At 39.5% G+C, this 22,700-nt stretch overlaps 2 protein-coding genes and 2 non-coding genes across 5 annotated transcripts; all 4 read right to left on the bottom strand.

Moving 5' to 3' along the window:
• Positions 1 to 616: 616 nt before the first annotated feature.
• tex261 (testis expressed 261) lies at positions 617 to 6,181 on the bottom strand. Its single transcript, XM_051428628.1, has 6 exons — positions 5,965 to 6,181; positions 3,499 to 3,578; positions 3,227 to 3,380; positions 2,959 to 3,026; positions 2,716 to 2,818; positions 617 to 2,097 (listed from the first exon to the last, which is right to left on the bottom strand). Exons 1-6 carry the CDS (start codon positions 6,032 to 6,034, stop codon positions 1,982 to 1,984), a joined length of 591 nt encoding a protein of 196 aa, XP_051284588.1. The 5' UTR covers positions 6,035 to 6,181; the 3' UTR covers positions 617 to 1,981.
• Positions 2,376 to 2,448, bottom strand: trnak-cuu (transfer RNA lysine (anticodon CUU)). The gene has a single exon. It is a non-coding gene; the product is annotated as a tRNA-Lys (tRNA).
• A 2,465-nt stretch (positions 6,182 to 8,646) lies between the features above and the next one.
• shtn2 (shootin 2) lies at positions 8,647 to 18,823 on the bottom strand. 2 transcript variants are annotated; one of them, XM_051428624.1, is made up of 17 exons: positions 18,658 to 18,823; positions 17,136 to 17,185; positions 16,685 to 16,745; positions 16,302 to 16,396; positions 15,896 to 16,088; positions 15,564 to 15,661; positions 15,407 to 15,488; positions 14,795 to 14,889; positions 12,200 to 12,346; positions 11,951 to 12,104; positions 11,364 to 11,502; positions 11,095 to 11,156; positions 10,180 to 10,277; positions 10,084 to 10,104; positions 9,934 to 9,987; positions 9,701 to 9,839; positions 8,647 to 9,031 (listed from the first exon to the last, which is right to left on the bottom strand). In XM_051428624.1, exons 1-17 carry the CDS (start codon positions 18,689 to 18,691, stop codon positions 8,874 to 8,876), a joined length of 1,680 nt encoding a protein of 559 aa, XP_051284584.1. In that variant the 5' UTR covers positions 18,692 to 18,823; the 3' UTR covers positions 8,647 to 8,873. The 2 variants fall into 2 exon arrangements, with proteins under 2 accessions (XP_051284584.1, XP_051284585.1); XM_051428625.1 differs by having other exon boundaries at positions 15,582 to 15,661.
• A 2,874-nt stretch (positions 18,824 to 21,697) lies between these two features.
• Positions 21,698 to 21,780, bottom strand: trnal-cag (transfer RNA leucine (anticodon CAG)). Its single transcript has one exon. It is a non-coding gene; the product is annotated as a tRNA-Leu (tRNA).
• Between the last annotated feature and the right edge of the window lie 920 nt (positions 21,781 to 22,700).

Here is a 22,700-nt window from a genome sequence, read left to right as displayed (position 1 = left end):
GTCTAAGAAATCACGCATCTGTACAATTGTACAAGAGTATTTACAGGCAAAAAAATATCCTGCTCCCCCCCCGACTTTGGCTGAAGGTGACAGAATCAAAAACGCCACACGCTACCAGACACTGCACCTCCAAAAGCGAGGGGCAACGGAGGGGTGAGTGAAGGGTGAGAAAACCTCAGTGAACTGGGTCACCTGTCACAGATGTATCCCTGCACTTTCACTGATCCTCCCCCAGGGAACTGACTCGGGATCCAGGTGAGGGCTTGTCAACAGCATGTGTGTAACTGTGAGCTGTGGCCTGTCAGCTAAAGGTGTGTGTGTGTGTGTGTCGCGGTTTTCCCTTTACTTTGTGAAGCACTTCACACCTCAGTGGGGGTCAGAGTGCACACTAGCCTAAACCTGGTGCACCCACTGTGACCGAGCCATATGGGACTTGAATAACATAGCGCCATCCAGTTAGACAGACAGACAGTCCGACACAGACACACAGACACACACACACACACACACACACACACGGTGTGACAAGTTGGAAAAACCATTGTACTGCAAATAAAATTTAACACTGAACGAGTGAATTTATCCAATTTAATTGGAAATGACGACGATCAGTACATCTATTTTGGCCTTTTATTTCCTTGAACACCAACCTGTGAAAAGAATAATTTCATCAGCATTTTTTCATTAAAATCGCTTTTATTTTATTATACACTTGGTGTGCATACCAACCAATAAATCGCACTCAGTAATTGGTAAAAAGGAATTTCAGCCTCTTTAATAGTACTCTCATCAAACCGCTTTGAGCAGCTTTTGTCCCCGACAACTGTAAGCTTACAAGAGTCATTGCACAGGTTCGATCTTCAGAAGGGTTTCCATTTGTCTTTGATGTCGCGTTAACCGAACAATCAATGTACAAAAAAAAAAATGTCAGTTTGTTATTACTTTGAATTTTTTAAAAATTGCCCAGAAAAGACAGGCATGTTGCAGACTACAGCGCTGGTGATTAATTAAAGTGTAGATGCAAGAGATAAAAAAAAAAAGAAAAGTGCATCGTTTTTGTGGCCACGTCGGATTTAAGGGTGTTTAATTATGGAGTAATCCTTTCTAAGTGCCTTTATTAACCTCCTTTTCACCGATGTGATGCAACCGGGCAGAGTATTTGTACCACGTCAGACATTATATTTGGAACAGGACGTCTCCATAGATCACACACTGCCTCCTTACAATTAAACTTTAGACTTCCATTTCTCAATTAAAGTAATCTTAATAAGCGCTTCTGTGGTGACCGAAGGCATTTTCTCCTGCAGCTGGTTTGCCACATAAAAACACTTTTTGTTTCCTTTCAAGGATCGCTTCACACCAAAATCCAAGCTCTGACACCAGAATTTATCCAGAAAGTACCACTAAGCTGTCTGATTTATCCTCAACCCGCTTTCTTCATCTGTATTTCGTCTCCTAATGCTACTTTGTGTATTGAATCAGATGAAGTGTGAGAAACTACAACACACAAATGACAGCAGATGTCATCTCAAGAAGAAAAATGATAAGGATTTATCTGCCAAAGTCAAAATTTACAGGTATTTGGTGGTTGTTAATTTCAGACCCCTGCACGTACATACTTTAATACCAAAGCTTAAAAAATGGAGTCCAACGTGACAATTAGAAAGCACTGCGCTACAGACAAGATCCTCTCAGTGAGGTCTCTATTAGATGTTGTTGTCAGTACAGACAGACAGGAAAAAAAAAAAAATAAGAGAGGAACATGGCCTGTGTAAACTCGTGGGCTCGTCCAGCAGGAAGCTCTGTTCTGTTCATTGGTCCGTCCTCTTCGTGTGCTCTTCTTCCACTTCGGCCACTGCTTCATTTTAGTTCCATCCAGAAACAAATTTCCTTTGTCCTTCCTGCTTCCCCCTTAAATCGCCGACACATACACACACACGCACACCCCCGATGGCGAGGCTGCACCCCGAGTCTGAGCTCCTCAGTACATTTTCTGTCGGCTGGGCAGCACTGCCTCCTTGAGGAAAGAGAACACGAGAAGGATCCCGGACCTCTTCCCCCTCTTGCCCTTAGTGAAGTAATTAGACACCACGTCATCTAAAAACAAAAAAAAGAAGAGGGCAGTTGTTAATTATACCATTCATCCATCATCTATCTGGTTATCCTGTGAAGGTTTAGAGGTGGCAAAGTCTCTGTAAGTGGACTTTTATATTGAACTAGGTTGGAAACGTATTATGTGCTTTGGAAAGTGGCTGGCAGTGATGTAAAAATAATATATATATATATATATATATATAAATATAATTACTGCTTAAGATAGAAGATACTAAAGATAGAATAAACTAAACTGATCCCACAGAGGGAAAATGGGAGTGCGCCCAACGTGGGGCTCGAACCCACGACCCTGAGATTAAGAGTCTCATGCTCTACCGACTGAGCTAGCCGGGCTGATATTAGCCGTGGGACTATTGTTACCCCATGGGCTTAACCTCACATGTTCCTTGAAAGGACATAGAGATCGCTGTCACTTGATCACAGTGTACTTTCTCACATTACACTGTAAACTATGTTTCCTCAAAGAGCTTGTTGAGATATAAAGAAAGTTATCTTGATTTTGTCTCAGGGGGGGTCCCACTAGGTCAGAAATGCCACTTAGTCGCTCCGAATGCTTCAATCATAAACAACATGCTGAAGAAAAGAAAGACAAAATCTCACCTCCTTGTTGCATGGTGGACGGTAGCACATTTTCCCCCGCTGACAGTGACACAAAGAAGGCGAAGGGGATCACCCACAGGCAGATGGTGAAGTATGCCAGCACCTTTATACCAGTCAGGAACAAATCAAATATTATAAAGACAAGTATAGGAGACACGGTAATGGCAGAAATCTTTCTCCAAATCATAAAAAAAGCAGTATATCAAAGACTTTACATGGTATAGTAAATCTGAATGAATTTACCTCTGAGAATGGATAATACTCTTGTGCAAAGTACTGGAAGGCCATATAATGGTTCACCACCACCAACACTGGGAGAAACAAAGGGAAAGAAACAATGTTGGAGGAGGTCAAATACATTCATCTTTTCATTCAGTTAATCGAAAAGGAGGCTGTCTTTTTTTAGTTTTACATAAATACCAGAAAGCATCGATCCAGTGGTTCTCAGTTTTTTATTCTCTTTAGGTGATTCTGATATCGAGAACCTAATGCCAGAGTCTGTTACACTTACCACAGGAGAGGATGAAGTTCGGGGAGCTCAGCAGTATGTACGGGAAAGTCTGCAGGAGGCCAAAGTACACCAGGTTGGTGAAGAGGCCGACTCCCACCATCAACACTGGGAAGCCTTCAAAAATGTAGAGACATGCCAGCACACCTGTCGAGAACTGGACACATTCACACAAACAGTCAAAACAGACGTTTGACACAGGAGTTGACGACTGCGTATTTTCCTGCTGTAGAATATATTCTTTAAAAGACATCAACCTATATCCACTTACTCACCATTATCATGTACTTTATTATTCGACTGGTGGCTACTGTGTATTCTTCTATTAGTTCTGCCAAGTAGTACAGGCCAGCAGCTGGGTGAAGACAAAGGTGAAGTCATAAGCAGGAAAAGAGGAATAACAACAAAAAACATGAAGCAAGAATTGTTTTATCTGTGCTGGAAATCAACACAAATTACTATTTTAAAACTATTAACTCAATGTGCCACTTTTTAACTAATATTTAGGGTTCAAAAACAAAAGGATTGATTTGTTAATCTGAATAGTGTATAAGAGATGTTTGAGAATACAAGAGATATTATAAGTTTAGACCATGAATAGTGTTATCTACACTGCAGTCAACAGTAAGGCTTGGTATGGTTTTAAACTTTTTTTTTAAGTCTAGTTACGATACAATACCTGAGTTTTGGTACCCTTACCAAAATTATACTTAAGGGAAATGATCGCTCAATACCTTGTTCTGAGGAATATTAACATGCTTTTCTACAAATCTCTTGATAGCTCTCAAAATGTATATTGATGAAAATGATATTTTAAATGTTAAATGATATTTAGAGTATGAATCTGAACACAAATTCAAGGCAAACTTTCAGTACTTTACAGTTTTCTTTTCTTTATCCTAAGGCACATTTCTGCCACTACCCAATCGGTATTCAATACCTTGCCCCACCGCCAATATACAAAGCAACACAGACAGGCCAAATAATATCAGTTCAATCAAGTAGGTTAATAAAAAAACCCTGGCAACACAGACAGGCCCCACAGGAATGAAGGCGATACACCAAAAAGAGGCAGACAATGAATCAAACTAATCAAAACATGTATGCCAGGAGCTGAGAAGGATGTCAGCTCATGGAAGAGTCTGAGAGCTTCATCCAGCAAAGGCAATCCACATTTTGTAAAAAGACAGAAAAAGATTGAAGAAAAGCAACGACAGCAAACAGTTTTGCTCTTTTGACCTCCTTTTTGTCTGGTAGCAGACCACTCAACTTTGTTGCACCTCTCAGCACTGGACAGCTCACCATAAATAAATAAAATATAAACAATAAATTGGGCCATTTAAAAAAAACTAAAAAACATTGCTGCTTGTTGGATTTAACTAATGTTAAAAACACTGTTTGAAAGAAATATGGTATAAAAGAAGCAAAGTTGTGATTAAAATCAGGCAGTATTGCACAAGAAAGGGTCAACAAATGAAGCATGTGATGACAAATCTTTAGTGTTTGTCATTTCCTATTGAGGGGTGGGAAGATAATAGGAAGTAAGAAAGTAGGGGTGAGAGCAGTCATAAGTTAAAATGTCTTACTGCTGCAATGTTACAAAGCAGCTTATGAACAGGCAACAAACAGGAGGAAAGCTACTAAGTAAAAATCTCCCGCTTTCTTTTAAGGGTTAATAAATGTATTTAACTTCTAAATCATGGTTAATATCCAATACTTTGCAAATCAGTTATCATTAATAAGAGTTGCCACGTTGTGAGAAACACTTTTGGCTTTTGTTGACTCTCTTTATTTGGTGATAACACAGTAATAAAATATATGCTGTGTAGCCCTTTTTCCAGCCTGTATGTGATTGAACAGTCCATTGGAGAGGAACTAGTAAGATACTCTAGGTGCAAATATAATCCAGGGGATTTCACAACCATTAATAGTTCCCTTATTATAAAATGGTGACATCATTGAGCCGGATAACAAGATAACAAACGTGGCGAGCTGATATCCGTGTTCCTGCACGACCATAAAAGGAAACAATACATTTGTATTAAAGAAACAGGCTGACACAGCCTGTTAGTCACACCTGCCAGCTGCAGCAGGTGTTTACCTGGCCAGGTAAATAACTGATGACGTGGACAGAACAGAGCTCCTAGACGAGTTTCACATCAAAGTTTTAAAAAGGGTTAGAGTAGCTGTCTTTTGTCAACCAACCCACTGTGTTGTATGTGACGAGGCCTTTTGATTGATTAGTGTGTATCGATAAACCCTTACTGAAGAGAGAGAGAGACAGAGAGAGAGAGAGAGAGAGAAAACGCTGAATGCTAGCTACCTATTAGCAAACATTACATCCAGTAGAAGAGTTTCCGAGCACCAAATAAACGATTTAGATATAACGAGGTGCTAAAATCTCACTTTAATACACCGCTGCACTTTTAATTAAGGGTACATAAAAGTCCTATCATTGTAAAAGCTTAAAAATAAAGTATATTCTTCGTCGCCTGTAGCTCGCTGCAGTCGGAAAGCTAACAGCACTTGAACAAAGTAACACACGCTACGTATGTCCAATGGAGGCAGGGCCACTGTTTGCACTGTATCATGAACACATTGTTTAATGTTTAACACGGTCGCAGCTTCAGTGAAACCGGACTTAAATGGTCCAACTTCACCAACTTAAACTCGTTTCCGCTCGCATTAGCACGGCAGCTAGTGCGGCTAACAACCTGCAGGCACTCTCAGCCTCCACTCACCTATCGCGAGAGTGACGAAGGATATCTGGATGACCAGCGACAGCCAGCTGAGTAAATAAATAAACCACATCTCTCTGCATGTGAAACAACAAACTAATAATAAAATAATAACAGAAACACAGCTAGGTGGCTGCTAACTAGCACTGGAGCGCCGGTCAAAGTTCCTCCCCCCCCTCCTCTCTTGTGGTCTCGGTGCAGGCTGAGGAGAGCAGGAAAGAAGGGGCTTGTCTCCAGGAGGGAAAGATTTGTTGTGTCTGTAGCGCCCTCTGTGTTTGGAGGAGAAGTGGCAGTTAAAAATCTGATGTCTCAAAGCTGTAGTGTGAGTTAAATGGGGGGGGGGATGGTTGCTTTAAGTCAGACAAGGTGCTCTGAGCATCTGCAACCAATCTGGGGTTCAGTGTCTCCTCAGTGTCTCCTCGGTGTCTCCTCGGTGTCTCGAGGACAGGAGGAGCTGAGGGAATCGAACTCTACACGCTGATATATTGTAAATGCAGCAACTACCGATGATGTTGATTAAGGTTTTGATCCATTTAGTGTAGCCAACACGCACAATGGCAGCACCCTGACTGACTTATAGTATTTTTATTTTTGTCATGCATTACATTTATTTTTTTATTTTCCTGAAAGAAATAGGCTTTTATATTTCACACAGACAAAATATTTATATATAGATATAGATGTTGCACTGGGAAGGAAATAGCTGTTCCCCCTGGTGCCCCCATGTTCGGAAAAAAACCCGCTCTCTATGGCGTCCTTCCAGTGAAGAAACCTTCGTTAAGTGTCCTCTAGGGTGCTAATCCTAACCCTGACTAAGCTGTTTCACCATAAACGCATCGCAATTTTCTGTGTGCCGGTCCCCGGTTTATTTTTTTCCGCCCCTGTGCCTCAAACAGTACAGAGTACATCACTGGCGGTTCCATATCCACAGCCTATAATGTTGGGTTTGCCACTTCACATCAATATATAAAGATCAAAGTTGAACCAAGAGGTCGACTGAAAGGAATAAAACTCAGAAATAATTTACATTTCCTGTGTATAAAAAGCTTCCTAAAGTTATTAAAGGTCAAACACAAAAACATTATAGGTATACGTTTGAGTTGAGTTTCCACTTTCATGCTCAGTGTGTCCCAAACGTATTAATTTTCTTTATATGATATTATTAAAACACCACTTAACTGTCTCATTCCTGCCTCTAGTTCATTGTCAAGGAGACTTGTGCAGTCAAAGCTCTCACTGAACAACCTTTTATGAGCTCCCACGGTATTTGTATAGTCATAGCCAGCACTCTAACTAACTCAATGACTCCTCTTATAGACTTATTATATGAAATGATGTAATTTGTTTGAAGCATCTTGCTGCAGAGTGTCGTACGCCCATACATCTGCCACATCTCTGTCTTCTTTTATAAACTAAGCCGGTTTCTCTGGAACCTTTTCAGGAATCGTAGCTTTAATATGATGAGAGCACAATATTATAGCCACAGTCCACTCAGATCAAAGTAGTCTTTCATTCACGGCAGTGTGTATGATCACACCCTCATCTGTTCCATGGAGGTCAATGGAAAGCTATCAAATAAGAGAGAAGCATGTAATTCTACATTGTTGTCTCTTGTTAACACATCCTTGGTATCACTATCCTTGAATATATCACTTTCATAACCTCCTGTCTGTCGTTCATTATCTGTAAGTCTCTAGCTCTTGCTCTCTCTCGCACACACACACACACACACACACACACACACACACACACACACACACACACACACACACACACTGGCTTTCATGTGCATTGATTCAATAACACGGAGGAGGCAGAATACATTACTGCGTCTCAAAAGCTAACACCTTTGAGATTGAAGAGGCAAAAACAATAAAAAATGTATGCCGGAGAGTGAAAAGACCTAGACCTTCTAGTAAAAAGAGCTAAATGAAGTAAATATATAATGTGAAACAGTGTGAAGAAACTAAAATGGTGTCAGAGTCAAAGGTGAGAGTAACCTTATCCTCTTTTCAAATGCTTTTAACAAAGGCACATAGCGTGGTGATAGGCTATGTGTTCATTCATGCATGCAAGCGCACATATTTACAATATCTCTGTGGAGGTGAGAAAACAAAAGGCGACCTTGCGCATATAAAGATACTTTCAGGAGGAAGAGACACAGATCACCTGAGGCTCTTATCTCAACAACACCTCTGGGCTCTGGGTGTGAGAGCCTTAATGTGCCTAAATAAATGGCAGCCTCCATCTTTTCTGCTGGATCGCGCTTTAAGAGACAGACACCTTGGAAGAGAAGTGGGCAAGGGTATTCATATAACCTAAGTGGGTTTCTTTTATGGTGCAGGCTACCTTCATCTATATTGTGTAGCATAAAAAATCCTGTAACTTGCACTTAGATCATCTAAAACCGAGGCACCGAAAAAAGAACGATGATGGACATCAAACACGACTGAATGAGTTTCATTTCCTTTCACACGCAACAAGTTCTGGCTTTTTGAAGCAGATCTGGGTTAAATGGCATTTTAAATGCTTTGTTATTGTTTTTCTTTACCTGAATGTGGGATTTGATGTTTGTTTGCAATGTAGGCCTCCAGTCTGGTACTTCCAGGAGAATAAAACAGACATTAAGAACTGTTTTCTGACATTATTTGATCCTGAGGTGAATAAAGCTCAAGTTCACTGACATTTTATCATAAAGCAATGTTTTCATGTATTAATTCAACACTTATATAGTAAAATATAGTCAATATAAAGTCTAAGAAAAGTGATATTCAAAAAATCACTGACAAAAAAAAAGTATTGCAGGTGCAGTTTGCTCAACAAACTCATATTCAGTACATCCTCATACAAAACAGCAATGACACTTTGACTACAGTGAAGTTTAAAAACTGTATTTCTTCCTGTAACTTCTCTCAGTTGTCCTGGTTGATGATCAGTGCAGATGCTCTGATGCGAGAGTCTCTCTTCTCTCGGTTCTGTTTCAGCCTCCGGAGCACAGGGGCGCTGCCGCTCTCGCTTGCCCAGGGAACATCTCCTGCTGCTGGGACACACTGTGGACCTGGCTGGGGGTCTGACCAAGAGATGACCGCAACCTCAGGTTAGGCACAAATCCCAAAAAATGAAAAACTAAATGATAACAGCTGAACAAAATGATATGATAAAGCACTTTGTTCTGATTATAAATACTGAAGATAGGAGTCCAAACCAATCAGCATCCTTTGAGGAACTATACTGGCAGCTACAGCATGAGCTACAGGCGTGGTTAAACGCCAGGTGTGCGAGTGTGATAATGTGCAGGAGAAGTGACATATGACAAAATGTGCTGTCCAAGACCACAAAACAGTCGTATGTAGATTGAAATTTCTCTTTTATCAACCAAGTTCTAATTAAAATGTCTCATCATTTCTGACAGCTTTAGTATTGAAAAACTTATCACCTTTACCTTTATTATTTTACCAGGAAGTCTCACTGCTTCTCACTGGTCTCAAACACACTCTAAAGGGTATTATAGGCCCTTAAGTTTCCTAAAGTACAGCTATCTGTAATATTGTGTTATGCACAATATAGTAAACCATGATTGCGATCCTAATGTGGGTTTATTCCCTCAAGACATAAGATTTACTAATTCAGTTGTGCTGCAGCATATGGCCCAACACAGACCATTAATATAGACAATAGCCTCAGACACAGACACAGTGTAGCATCCTTGTGATCATAGAGGAGTGACAGGACAGCGTACCCTGTGTTTGTGTTGAGGAGTTCTCTCCCATCGCTCTCCTCCTCCTCTGGAGAACCTGCAGGAGCTCTGCGTCCCCGACATGTCGGCCAAATCCACTCCTGGATGGTATTCTGCGGTGAGGCTGGTGTTTTATGTTGTCCTGGTGTGCGGAATGGTTAAAGATGCTTTAAAAACTGTCATTTATCATTCAAGGTTTTGGCTTCTTGACACAAAAGCAAGTTTAAGTACATTACCAGCATCCCTTTCAACTCCAGGATGGCTGATTTTCTGTTTTCACTCCTCTGGTCCTGTGGGAACATTTAAGATTTAATCTGAAGATGGGGAATATTTGGGAATTTTATAATAAAGATAATAAGTAACAAACGAATATGAGGATAACTGACCTTCCACGAGCTGTCATCCTCCTGTGAGCAAAGGTATATATTAGTTATCACAGTTTATTATTTATTAATATTAATCTGCGAATACAATTTGCGCACCTGGATTCTCTTCATGGGCCTCAAGATGATGCCTTTCTTTATTCTCTCCATCATTTCATCCACCGCTTTCGCCTTCATGTTCAACAGGGGTGCTGGTTCTTAAAGAGTAGAAACAATGGATCAAAATATTTACTGTTTCAAACCATAAGAGCCAGGACTGAGCGAGGATCCAGGACAGATAATGTACGAGTATCAAACGAGTAAAATATGTCAATATCTGGACTCGTAAATATACTAAACTTTTATTAAAAATCCTTGTTTTGTAAATAGTTCTCTTACTCTTGTGATCAAAAACGTTGCTCTGAAGCTCCATTGTTTAAATAGTTTTCTAATAAATATAGAAACTTTTGATCAATATCAATTTCAAGCTTGAATGAACAACTTCTGCTTAATCGCACCCACTTCCAGTTTGAGCGCCACCCATCCCGAATACTAATATACGAATACAGATACTTTAGTTGGTTGAACAGTCGCAGATAATAGTGTACACGCTCATCTCATACCCACTAACATCTGGCTTTTGTTGTCAATGGGAAAATCAACATTCATTCCTTAGTCAAATGAATCTCTGGTGGACACAAATTTTAGCTAATTTCTGGTGCAATGTTGATGCAAGTTCTACGTAATTTTTGTTTTTTTCCAGTCTACAGGATGAGTGTGCAACAGTGTTTTTGTTCTTAATATTGTTTAAGATGCAACACTGGGAAGACACCGATGTGAGGGAGCTTCTCCTGATTTTGGGGGGAAGAGGAAATAAGGAGACAGGTCACTCTGAGATAAACGCACTAATGTTGAGTGTGTTAAGTCAAACAATTGCTGGTAAGAGTTTTCACCTTCCGGATAAATCTCTGCATCAGGGCGAAAAATAGGTTTCCTGTGACCTTGTTGCAGTTTTAATGAAAGTGTGAAACTCACGGTTTTGACCGGCGTCGCTGGCTCTATCTTTCCTCCTGCTTCTCAGGAAATCAGGAAAGGAACTAGAGAGAGCGAGGGAGAGAGAGAGAGAGAGAGAGAGAGAGAGAGAGAGAGAGAGAGAGAGAGAGAGAGAGTCACAAGGTTCAAATTGTCATACTTGGTGAAGAATCATTTTTTTGTTGTTGAGTGTTAAAAGCCTCTGAATCATTTTAGCTATCATTGTCTGCTGAAACTCCCCATCATTTTAATGGTAGATAGAAAGAACATACTAGGTAGTGGGAGGTGGAGGAGGTGGAGGAGGAGGAGGAGGAGGAGGAGGAAGAAGAGGAGGAGGAGGAGCAGGTGTGGATTTCTCCTCTGGTTCATCAGTTTTACTTTCCTTGGTCAGTGTATCCTGGAGCTTTTTCACTACAGAGGAAGATACAAAAACATTACTTTTGATCATCAGTACATTGTTACTTATAAAATGTACAAATAATGTTGGATTCAGAGTCAGAGGGATGAAGAAATGTCATCGATCAGCGGTGAAATGAAACGAAAGTACATTTACTGAAGTACTTGTACTTCATTTCCATGTTATGCCACTTTATACTTCTTTTCTCCACTGTCATTATCTGACTGCTCATTAATTATTTAACCATTCAATTGATATTTAATCTGACTTTGTTATCAATTAACAGTTTATACAAGAACTAGAGCTGAAAGAATTAATCAATTAGTCAATTAACAGAAAATGAATTGGCAATAATCTTGAGAATCATTGAGAATCGTAAGGCACCTCCACTTTGGCTTCAACATTCAGTTATTGCTTTTGTTAGGCATGTTTGCTAAGAAACATTTCTCCACTAGCAGCTACCTTCCTCCTGGAGCTGTGTGACAGTGCCGTTAGCCTCAGACAGCTTATCTTCTAGGGCCTTCCTCTCCTCCTCACTCTTCTCCAGCTGCTCTTTCAGGTTCTGCAGCTCAGAGAGGACGCTGCTCTCTTCCACGACGCTCTGACTCTGTTTCACCTGCACACAGGGATGAAAGAAACAGGGGACGATGATGACGAGCATGAATAGACAGTAGTAGATACCCTTTTTTAAAAATCTTTTAAACAACACACCTGGTCCTGGTAGGTGCGCTGTATATCACACAGGGCTGTGCTGATGGTGGAGATTTGCTCCAGCGCCTGCTGCAGCTGCAGGCCGGTCTCTGAGCTCGGCATCAGCAACACGCTCGGACTCTGGGCCTCTTTCTGCTGCACTATCATCTGACAAGACAAAAACCAAATCTAGCCTCACCTCCTGACATCTTAAACACATCTTCATGATCATGTGCTTCTACAAAAATGGAAAAAGAAAATACATTTGTGACAATGAACTACAATTAAGAGGAAGAATAAAGTGAGATCTGAATGGCTGCTTGTTAATTTTCTCCCCCAGGAGGTTGTCAGAAGGCAGACAAAATGTTTTCAAACCAGTGTTTGACTGAACAAAGACTTGGAAGCCTTGTTAGAATTAGTCATCGGCTTCACTGATGAATAGTAACAATGCAAACAGGATGATTTAGCTCTGAGACAAAGCATCATTTCTATAACATCGTGATAAGTGGTTTGTGTTGAAAAATGGAAAATGTCAAACTTTGCCTTGATTCACTGGTGAAATGTGATTCTTTCGTCTTTCTGGTGTGACAAATAAATACACCAGCTATTGTTAATGAGCGTGGTTTAGAGGTCATAAATGATCAGAATACGATAAACAAACCTGTTGCTCTTTGCGTGAGCTTGTGCAATGTTTAATACCTTATATGGAGTTAAAACGTGGGTATTGATCGGTTTGGAAAGTCCCTTTAGGAAGCTGCGATGTTGCGAGTGATTTGTTGTCAATTACAACAACTTTTCTGCAAATTTGACCAATCATTGTAGTTTCCCTGTAGTTTCACCAATCACAGCAGTCCGCCACGCAAAGCATCGAGCCATATGTCACCAAACTACAGTTTTATTCTCACTGGTAGAAGTAGTCTTCAATTTTTAATGAACTATACAAAATAAAATATGCAATTTTCACTTGCTCTCGCAATTTAATTGCAAAAAAGCCGGAAAATGTTGCCATATGCATCGCAATTTTTTTTTACTGCTGTGAAATCAGGCATTTTAGGCCACCACAATCCCAACAAAAAGTCTGCGAAATCCCGGAGGGACAGATTAAATCAGATTTTTATTAGTCCACAAAGGTAAACTAGTTAGATGTATCCCCCCCAATAGTAAGAAAATGTTATTTCCTATTCATTTTGAATTTATTTATATTTGTTCCTCTCTCAACCACCAGGCGTTTTTTTATATATTGACTCCAGAAAATCTGAATCAGCCATAAAAAAAAACACCAAAGGACACTCATATTGGATTCCTAAACTGTATCAGATTGTATGGGCGCTTTTTGAGAGCAGATCCGTGATCAGAGAACAGGAAGTGTGTGGAAAATAATAGTTTTCATTTCTGTGTTTTCACCGTGACGACAAACCGCAGCAGCAGGTTTGGTGAGCTCTGTATCAGCGCATGCAGCACGAGGCTCCACGCTGCAAATTACACCGCTCTAATCTCTGGTCTCCCTTAAGCAGAAAGCAATTTTCACACAGCAATTAGCACAATTATTTCATACATACAAACACAGAGATCCCAACCACACACAGCTACACAAAGAGACAAAGACACACAGCACACACACACACACACACACACACACACACAAAACCTCCAAATTGTTTCCTGTTTGAGACCCTGCATCATTATACCACCATGCATCACAGAGGAGAGGTGTGAATGGTTGGTGTTTTCAAAACACATGAAAACAGACAAATAGTAGTGCATACAAGAGGCATTCAGCGCAGGGGGGTCTTTTACCATGAATTGAGAGTAAAGGGGCTGAATTGTGTGAACAGTTGGGGGTCCTTTTCACAGGTAAGGACCCCTGCAAGGAAGCCCATTGTGCGCCTGTCCGGTAAATGGAGGACAACGTGCACAAAGGCGACAATTGCTATATGCTCGGGAAAACATAAAGGTGTCAGGCAAAGACAGGTTGTGCTTAAAGACCACTATTCTCCTTCAGCAGCAGTGATGACCACTAATTATGGGGAAGGGGGGGCTAAATGGGAAGGGAAGGGAACAGAGAGATGTTTTTTGAAAGAAAAGGCCTTCATTATAGGAGCAGCTGGGGCAGCAAAAAAACTGTGTGTGTGTGTGTGTGTGTGTGTGTATGTGTGTGTGTCTGTGTGTGTTTGGGTATGTGGATTTTAAAAGAATTGGTGTTTTCTCCCGCATGTGTACAAGTGTGTCTGCTTTTGTGTTGTGTGTGTGAACGCCTCGCCACACACAGAGAGCCCGGATTCGACCAAATTGTCATGGGTGTGAAAACAGAGAATGGAGACCCCTTCTCCTGTCCCGCCACATCAGCTGCACCCTGACAGCAAGAAGTGTGTGTGTGTGTGTGTGTGTGTGTGTGTGTGTGTGTGTGTGTCTTTCCTCCCCCCTTTCCAGAGAGTGTCCGTGTGTTCGCCGTAGCTGCCCGAAGGTCAGCGCCAACACTCCTGCTCGCTTCCTGTGGCACGACCTGTCACCCTCACTATCTATAGGTGTGAATATATGACAAAATGTTTTGTGCCGTGCAAAAAAAAATACACACGTACACACACAGACACACACACACATGCCACGTGCTCACACCTGGTGGGCGAAGACTTCAGCGTGCTGCCGGAGGCCCTGCTCCAGCTCCAGCTTCTGAGACATCTCTGTGAACTCCTCTGTGACAAGCTGGGAGACTGTGCATGTATTCATACACACAAAAACACACACACACACACAGACACAAATTAAGAGCTATTTACGATGGTATTTGTGACTTTCGTTATGTTTTTGAAGTGAAAATGAAATGTAGCACTGAAATGATTCATTGCTTAATAAATTAGTCAACCTGCAGAAGATTAAACACATTTTATGAAGCAGAAAATGTCAAATATTCACACACTCAAGTCACTTAATTATGAGAATTTGCTGCTTTTCTCTGTTTTATATGAAACTCTACAGTAACAATAAACACCTCCATTGTATTAGAGTGGCAGCAGAAATCTGCTTGTAACCTGTTTGTATGGCTGGACATCACTAGTTGTTTTGGTGTTTTTTGTAATTTAGGTGAAATTACATTTTTCACAATTTTTAACATTTCCTAGATTAAATAATGAATTAATTATTTGATTAAAAAATTGTATAGATAAAAACTAAGATAAGAGACTCATCAATAATTAAAATAATAATTATTTGTATGTGATGAGGACTCACCTCGTTTGATTTTATTAATGGTCCTGCTCTGTTTGCTTATTTTCCTCAGTATGGCCTCTTTCTCCTCGACCTCCAGAGCTAGCTGAGAGAAAAACATCTGTGATACCCTACACACACACACACACACACACACACACACACACATACAGTAATGTACCTGCTCTCTGAGTTGCACCTGTTCTTTGGTCAGATCTTCCACTTGTTTCTCCAGCTGCAGCTTCTCAGCCAGCAGACCGTCCACTGACGTCTGCAGCTCTGACACACAGACAGGAAGAGATTTATGATGAGTTATAGAAAAATAATCCATTTCCCAAAATCCCAAAGCATTAAAGCATTTTATTATGTTACCTCAGCACTTTATACATGACTCCATGATTTTTCTTTTAAGGTTATCATTGCTTCATATATTCCTTATAATGTACACTGCTGATTATTATTAGTTGTTCTTGGCTCCAGTTAGACGTCTGATTTTTAGTCTTGTGAATTCACCTGCGATCTTGGCTTGACTCTCCAGCAGCAGCGTCCCCTCATTGCTGTCCTCACCAAGATCAACCACGTCACCGTTAACCACCTGGTCACCCTCTGGGTCAAAGGTCACAGCAGACAAGTTTTCAGGCAGCTCGGGGATGAGCGGCATCAGCATCTGGCTCGTCCTCTTCAGGACTTTGTTCTCTTTGGTCACCTAGGTGAGGTGGGAGATCATTTGATGTACATACACTGCTTCTTAAGTTGACATGTCAGGAGAGGGAAGAAAAGGAAAGGAAAGGACATAAGGGAAAGGGCCACAAAAGGACATAAGGAAAGAAGAAGGAAAGGAGTGGTAAAAACACATAAGGGAAAGGGCCACAAAAGGACATAAGGAAAGAAGAAGGAAAGGAGTGGTAAAAACACATACTTTGACAGCCAGCGCCTCAGCATTCTCCCTGCAGGAACGTTCAATTTGGAACTGGATTTCCAATACATTAATCTCTTTCAGGAGCTGATTGGAGACTGAAAATGAAGGAAAGATAGTTGTTAATCATCTCACAGGAGAGGAGAGGAGACCTGAAGAGAGAGATTTGAATCAAATTTCACAGAATAAACCTGAAACTTTAATTCAGTAAGATTATTTAAACCCTTTTCTGTCTGAAATTAGTTTTATCCTTCTTTCCTTTATATTGCCTATTGATGTGACTTTGAGTGTATCTGCTCTGTGATGCATACTGGGATAATCTCCACCCCCTCTTATAATGCTGAATCGGGACAAGCTGTTAATGAAAATTAATAAAAGATTTTCACCTTCCTCCAATTCAGCCAGTCTCTGATTGGCTTCATCCCTCTGCAGCTCCAAGATCTCACACTATCAATCAGCATCAACACACAAAAAACAAGCAAAACAGGAGAAAATAGATCAATCAGGTAACAACAAATTGATGTATTTGATTTTATTTTATTCACATTTGATGCTATTATCAGCTGGCGGAGGCACCAAAATCATCATCAAAAAGTTATCCTTGTTAATGTAATCATGTTTTTTTATTTTTTCATTATTTTCTTACTTTTTACTTCAATGTAATAATCTGATTAAAATATGTTTTTTTTTCAACCAGTCTTTTCACTTCCACAAGGTGACAGTACATTAGCTTGAGTAAGATAATAAGTGTTTCCTCCCATGTTGACTGTCTTTAATGCGCATTAGAAAGTGGAATTAATTAACCAGTAATTTACAGCATGTCACTAACGGTGATACCTGAATGTCTCCCTCATCTTCGAAAGATAAATCACTCTCTCCGTCAGACTCTGTGGGGAGAAGAAAATCACTTTATCTTCACGCAACAGTTGGACTGTCAGTCAGAGTGTGGCAACAGAAAACAAAGCACGCACTCAAATGTGAGGCGAGATAATCAAAGATCCTCACATCCTGTCAGTGTGACTCACAAGAGGAACTTCACAGGCCAGTGTGAAGGAGGTTCACGAGAGAAATACAGGAAGTGAAATCACAGGAGGATCCTACAGAAACATGCTTCACTTTCTGTGGCTTCTCACAGTAGCTGGGTTCCTGCTGTGACTTCACTTTGTCCAACAAACTGAGAGCTTTGTGTTTTACTAAAACAGTAGTTTGACCTTTCGGGAAATAAGTTCATTTGCTTTCTTGCTGAGAGTAAGATGAGAACGCTGATACCATTGTTACATCCAGCCAGGAAATAGTTCAGCACATAACCCCCTATAAGACCACGTTATGTTGTTTTTACACTTCTGTATTAATGCGGATTAAACAAATGAGGTATAAACCTGTTAATTAGCGAGCTTTAGGATTTCTAGTCTAGATCTTGTTTGATTTTGTTGCCTTCGCACAGAGCAAAGCTACCTGCTTACGTCTGTTTCCTGTCTTTGTGCTAAGTTAAGCTTACTGGACGCTAGCTGTTGCTTCATTACCAGACAGACATGAACGTAGCACCGTATCGATCCATCAGTAAGAAAGTGAATTCACGAGATTTCTCCAAAGTATGGAGCCATACTTTGGATTTCTTCAAAGTATGGAGCCAGCAAGAATTTAGCATAGCTTAGCATTAAGACTGGAAACAATTAGTAGGTGTAGCGCAGCGAGGAGACCCATTAAAGGCTTTTCTCGATAAAAAAAAAAGATGCTTTCATTCTTCTCCAGACTGACTTCAGTAAGAGTTTGATTACATTATATGATCATTGATCTGATTGGTGGACGTTGCCCTCTGCCAAACAGTTTCTGATGACGACTTCTCAGATGGTTCTGTGAAACAAACCATCTGGCGCAGTCGTGTTACCAAGTAACTGCCCTGCACATAAACCCCAGTCTTTATGCTGGGCTAATCTCACTTGCTGCTGACTGCAGCTTCATGTTTAACAGAAGTGAGATTAGTATCTTCTTATGTAATTCTTGGCAGGAGCTTCATTGCAGCTAACATTTCATTCAAGCTCTGTTTTTATTTTATTTCTTAAAGCAGTTTAAATGTCACAAATCATAGTTGTGAAAAGAACATCCACTATTTAAAAAACTAACTAAACTGCTCAAAACAGAAACATTTCATGGTTGATAAAAAGGAAATCTCTAAACTTTTCATACACCAAATATTGATTTAAAACCCACATTTCTCAACTGAAACTACATAATGGTCTTACTCCACAATAAATAACATCACTTAGATACTGAAAAATCTTAGTGAAACTGCAATAATCATCAGGTGACTGAAGTAAGTATCTCAGCACCAGTTTACATCCACATTATAAAGTCTTACCTGTCGCTGCACTGTCCTCACTTTGCTCCCACATCCTGCTCTCCGCACAGTTTTCACGTTTTTAGTTCCTTGGTAAACGAAATTAAGCGTCACATTCCAGCACAAACAAAAACCTGTTTTCTGTTAGAGCAGCAGTCGCCTTATTAAGGAGGAAGCAAGTGGGAATTTCTGCTTAAACCCTCCCCCACTGCCACAATTTAAAAAAGAGGAACTTTATCCAAAAAAAAACACATCTTAATCATCACAGTTTAATGTGGGTTTACAGACTAATACAAGAGCGTTTATGTATTTCTGATCACTAATAAGATGCATTTTTTTACGTAACTTTTGATTGTGTTTGTTAAATTTTGCTTTTGATGTTACAACTAAGATGGAGGATGAGGTGTCTGAACTTTTACCCCTCTTTATACACTGAAAAGAGGAAAATGTACCCTCTGACCATGCATGTCGTCTCTAAGGGACGACACTGTCTCCCTGCTGCAAGATCAATGTCACTCAAGCAGCCGGAGCAAAGGCAAAGCTGCTTTTATTCCTCTATTAGCATCTGTGCTCAGAGTTCACGACCTCTGAAACATCAGACCTGCCATGGGAACCAAATTCTGGGTGATAATTCAGGAGATGATGTTGATGACACACATTCCTCCACTATGAATAATTGAAAAACTTTTTTTTATTTATTCACCTGCCTTTCAGGAGTTTATTTCTAGGAGCAGACTGGGTCAGGGGTTAAGTACGACTCGCATTTAGGACAGTTTCTTAAAGGATAAAATTTGTGTTATTCAGCATTTTTCAACAAATCCTGGTTCCTACTAAAGACTTTAATCTTTTAAAAAGGGCTCACAAATATAATTTACTAAAACTTAACTAAACTAGATCCACTGAGGTGGATTATGACCAGAGTTTGCATTTATGTGGTAAATTATAGGCAAACAACAATTTAAGATTATACACCTACGTTCAGTAATACATAGAATAATTTGTCTGGCATTAAATATCCTTCAAAATATATTTTCTGTTGCAAGTGAATTGAATTTAAGTGTATTTCTAGTAGAGAGGTTTGGATTTTAATAGTTTTTAAACAATGGTGGTCTAAACCACTTAAGATACACAAACTCATTGGTATAATGTTTTACGTTCTTAGGATCTTTTAATAGGATAAGTTGACAGTAAAATTAAAAAGTAGATTATTGCCTGATTTAAACTTGAACTTTAAACTGCCTTTAAATACTTTTTTTCTTCTGTAAACTAACTTCTAAGTCCTAAGAGCAATAAAAGGTAAGTTGGAAGTACTTTCCAGCAGATGCATATTAGTCACAGTTAAATCCTTTTTATAAAATATACAACCAAAATAAATAAATTAAACAAACTACAAAGAGCTTTTAATTGGTTAAGTTTAATACTGATGCCTCTATATGACCCATAAACAAATAAGACCATTAGTGAGAATATTGGCTGTTTCTATAGTTCTTCTTTATGTCTGCCACTGGGTCGGATTCAGTCAGATTCCCCTTGAAATCAATGAAACGAGGTGGTAGAAACACTACCGCTTTTGTCCACAGGGGCCGCCAGAATCACCATAAAATAAAGGTTCCTTGTAGCAGCTTTAATGGAAGAATCTAATAATGTTCCAAGGTTTTAACTTGTGGAATAACTTCACACAGATTATTAAAACGTCCATTAAAATGTCCATGGGCTGCTTTAGGTAATCTCCATAACAAATTATTCCCAGCTTTCTTGCCAATGTGTAATGACATCCTTATTGGCTACATTTTATATAATATATATATATATGTACCTGCCATGGGAACCAAAAATATAAATAAATAAATATATATATATTCTTTTTTTTTTTATATATATATATATAATTCCTGGGAAAAGAGATAATCTAAAGACCTCATACAGTTTTTGGGGGGTTTTAAATCATCTACAACATACACACAGATTGGCCTGTACAGCTGAACAGTAAAGAGCTGCAGTGACGTCCTTGTGATTTAATGAGTCTTTTCTCTCTCAGTGTGTTGCTCTCTTTACAGGCACCACCTGAGCACCAAAACCTCCTCCAGCTCGTCACCCTGACCTTTACTAATGATTCTTCACCATGTTAATAAAGGTGAAATTGTCACTTAACATTAGCCGTTGTCTGGTGTTTCTTTCAGTGGGCGACATTGTCAGAAAAAAAAAAAAAAACGTGCCTCATTAAAACTGAGTCTTTTAAATTCTGGTTAAATGGAGACAGATTAGAAAAGCCAACAGGATTCACGACACAAAGTCAACACAAAGACTAAATAAGGCTTGCTTAGCGAGCATTTGGCCTTCATGACACTCTCCAACACTAAATGGATGCTATAGTATATCTTCTGTAGTGTTATTTCTGTAATTTACTGTTTTTGATTTAATTATAATCAAACATATTCTGGCTTTTGCTATTAATATCACAATTATCTCATCTTACAGTTATAAGGCAACAACCATAGCTCCTCCTGTGGGCAACCATTGGTTGGAGGCTGGTTTATAAACAGATAATAAATGATAATACAGTAAAACACAGTAATGATAATATTAAAATGCCTTGTTGACATTATAATAACTGACAAACACTCTAAATTACACTTAAAATATCTTATAGCTGCATACAACTTCATTATAGTGTTATAAACCATTTATTACATGTTTGTATATTGCTGATGAATAAATATATTTCTTCATAATAAAAGTCTCAGATCCTAAAATACTCTGTTTTACTAAAGTGCGGAAGTTGTGAGCAGGAAGTGACTGATTACTGCAGAGCCACATGTCAACAGCATGTTTGTATTTGTGCATTTGTGCACCTTTAATTTTATGATCATGTTTTTTTCTGTATTTCATTCTGTATGTGCTGATATTCTTTACTTTAACAACTACCCTCTTGTTAATAAAAAACTTTTTTTTTTTGTGGATTATCCCAAAAAATTAAAATTAAAATAAGAGAGTAGCGGATTACGAGGTGTCCCCTGTACATTTTAATGCGTATTTTAAACAGTGCCTCGAAAAAGGTGTCTGTCAGAAGTGGGATTCGAACCCACGCCTCCAGAGGAGACTGCGACCTGAACGCAGCGCCTTAGACCGCTCGGCCATCCTGACGTGATTCACGTTGAGGTCACGTGATCCAATATTAACGATTTGATTGGCTGACAAATAGAAAAAGTATATTAAAAGTATATATTTTTGTTTGTTTGTTTTGAATATTTTTGTGATTTAACAAACGTTTATTTCATACTGTATAATAAACATTTTAATTAAAGTGTTCCACTAATGCAACATGTACCACATACCAACAAGGTCGCGGATTCGAACCCACCGGCGGTCTGGGACCTTTTAGTGGCCGGGGAGTGACGGCTGGTTTCTCACCGTGTTTCCTCCCACAGTCATGCAGGTTAACTGGTGGCTCTAAACTAGCGGTGGGTGTGAATGTGAGTGTGAATGGTTGTCTCTATGTGTTAACCCTGTGATGAACTGACTAGGGTGTACCCCGCCTCTCGCCCAATGTCAGGATGGATGGTTGATAAAAACAGACCTGCTCTCACATATATATTTATAATGGTACACATTCCTCGCTATAAAGACCTGCAGGTTCAAGGTAAAGTTCAAACTTGTCATTTAACAACATGAAAAATAAGATAAACAAGCTTTCTTTAAACTGCCACACCTTTAACAGTTTAATTGAATGTGACCTTTAAGTTCACATTGTCTGACATATATACATATTTTATGCTTGGATGCCAATAATATTCTGAATGGAAAGTTTGCCAAATGGTTCCATTGACAAGACCAAAGTGATCTGTGTGTTTTGTCGTTGTGAACTGAGCTATCATCGCAGCACGTCCAGTCTGAAATACCACTTGATGACTTGTCAAAGCCAGGCGACAATGGATGATTTTTCAATAAAAACAACATTTGCACAAAGCAAGCCGATCCACTTTTCCATGTTGATAAGAGCATTAAAATGTGAAAAAATAATGGGACAAAAAGAAATCAAGGGACATTTAGAATGGATAAAAATG

The sequence above is a fragment of the Dicentrarchus labrax genome, unplaced genomic scaffold, assembly GCF_905237075.1.
Source record: "Dicentrarchus labrax unplaced genomic scaffold, dlabrax2021, whole genome shotgun sequence".
NCBI classification, from domain to species: Eukaryota; Metazoa; Chordata; class Actinopteri; family Moronidae; genus Dicentrarchus; species Dicentrarchus labrax.
The sequence above is the reverse complement of the archived record's forward strand: the minus strand, read 5'-3'. Positions and strand labels throughout refer to the sequence as shown.

Coding starts and splice junctions, on each gene's coding strand:
- shtn2 (XM_051428624.1), bottom strand. CDS start 18,691: ATGTGGGAGCAAAGTGAGGACAGTGCAGCGACAG. Junction 15,489..15,563: donor AGGTGCAACTCAGAGAGCAG/GTACATTACTGT, acceptor TTTTTCTCTCAG/CTAGCTCTGGAGGTCGAGGA. Junction 10,278..11,094: donor CAGCGACGCCGGTCAAAACC/GTGAGTTTCACA, acceptor CTACTCTTTAAG/AACCAGCACCCCTGTTGAAC.
- tex261 (XM_051428628.1), bottom strand. CDS start 6,034: ATGTGGTTTATTTATTTACTCAGCTGGCTGTCGCTGGTCATCCAGATA. Junction 3,027..3,226: donor GAACTTCATCCTCTCCTGTG/GTAAGTGTAACA, acceptor TGTTTCTCCCAG/TGTTGGTGGTGGTGAACCAT. Junction 2,098..2,715: donor GTCCACCATGCAACAAGGAG/GTGAGATTTTGT, acceptor TTTTGTTTTTAG/ATGACGTGGTGTCTAATTAC.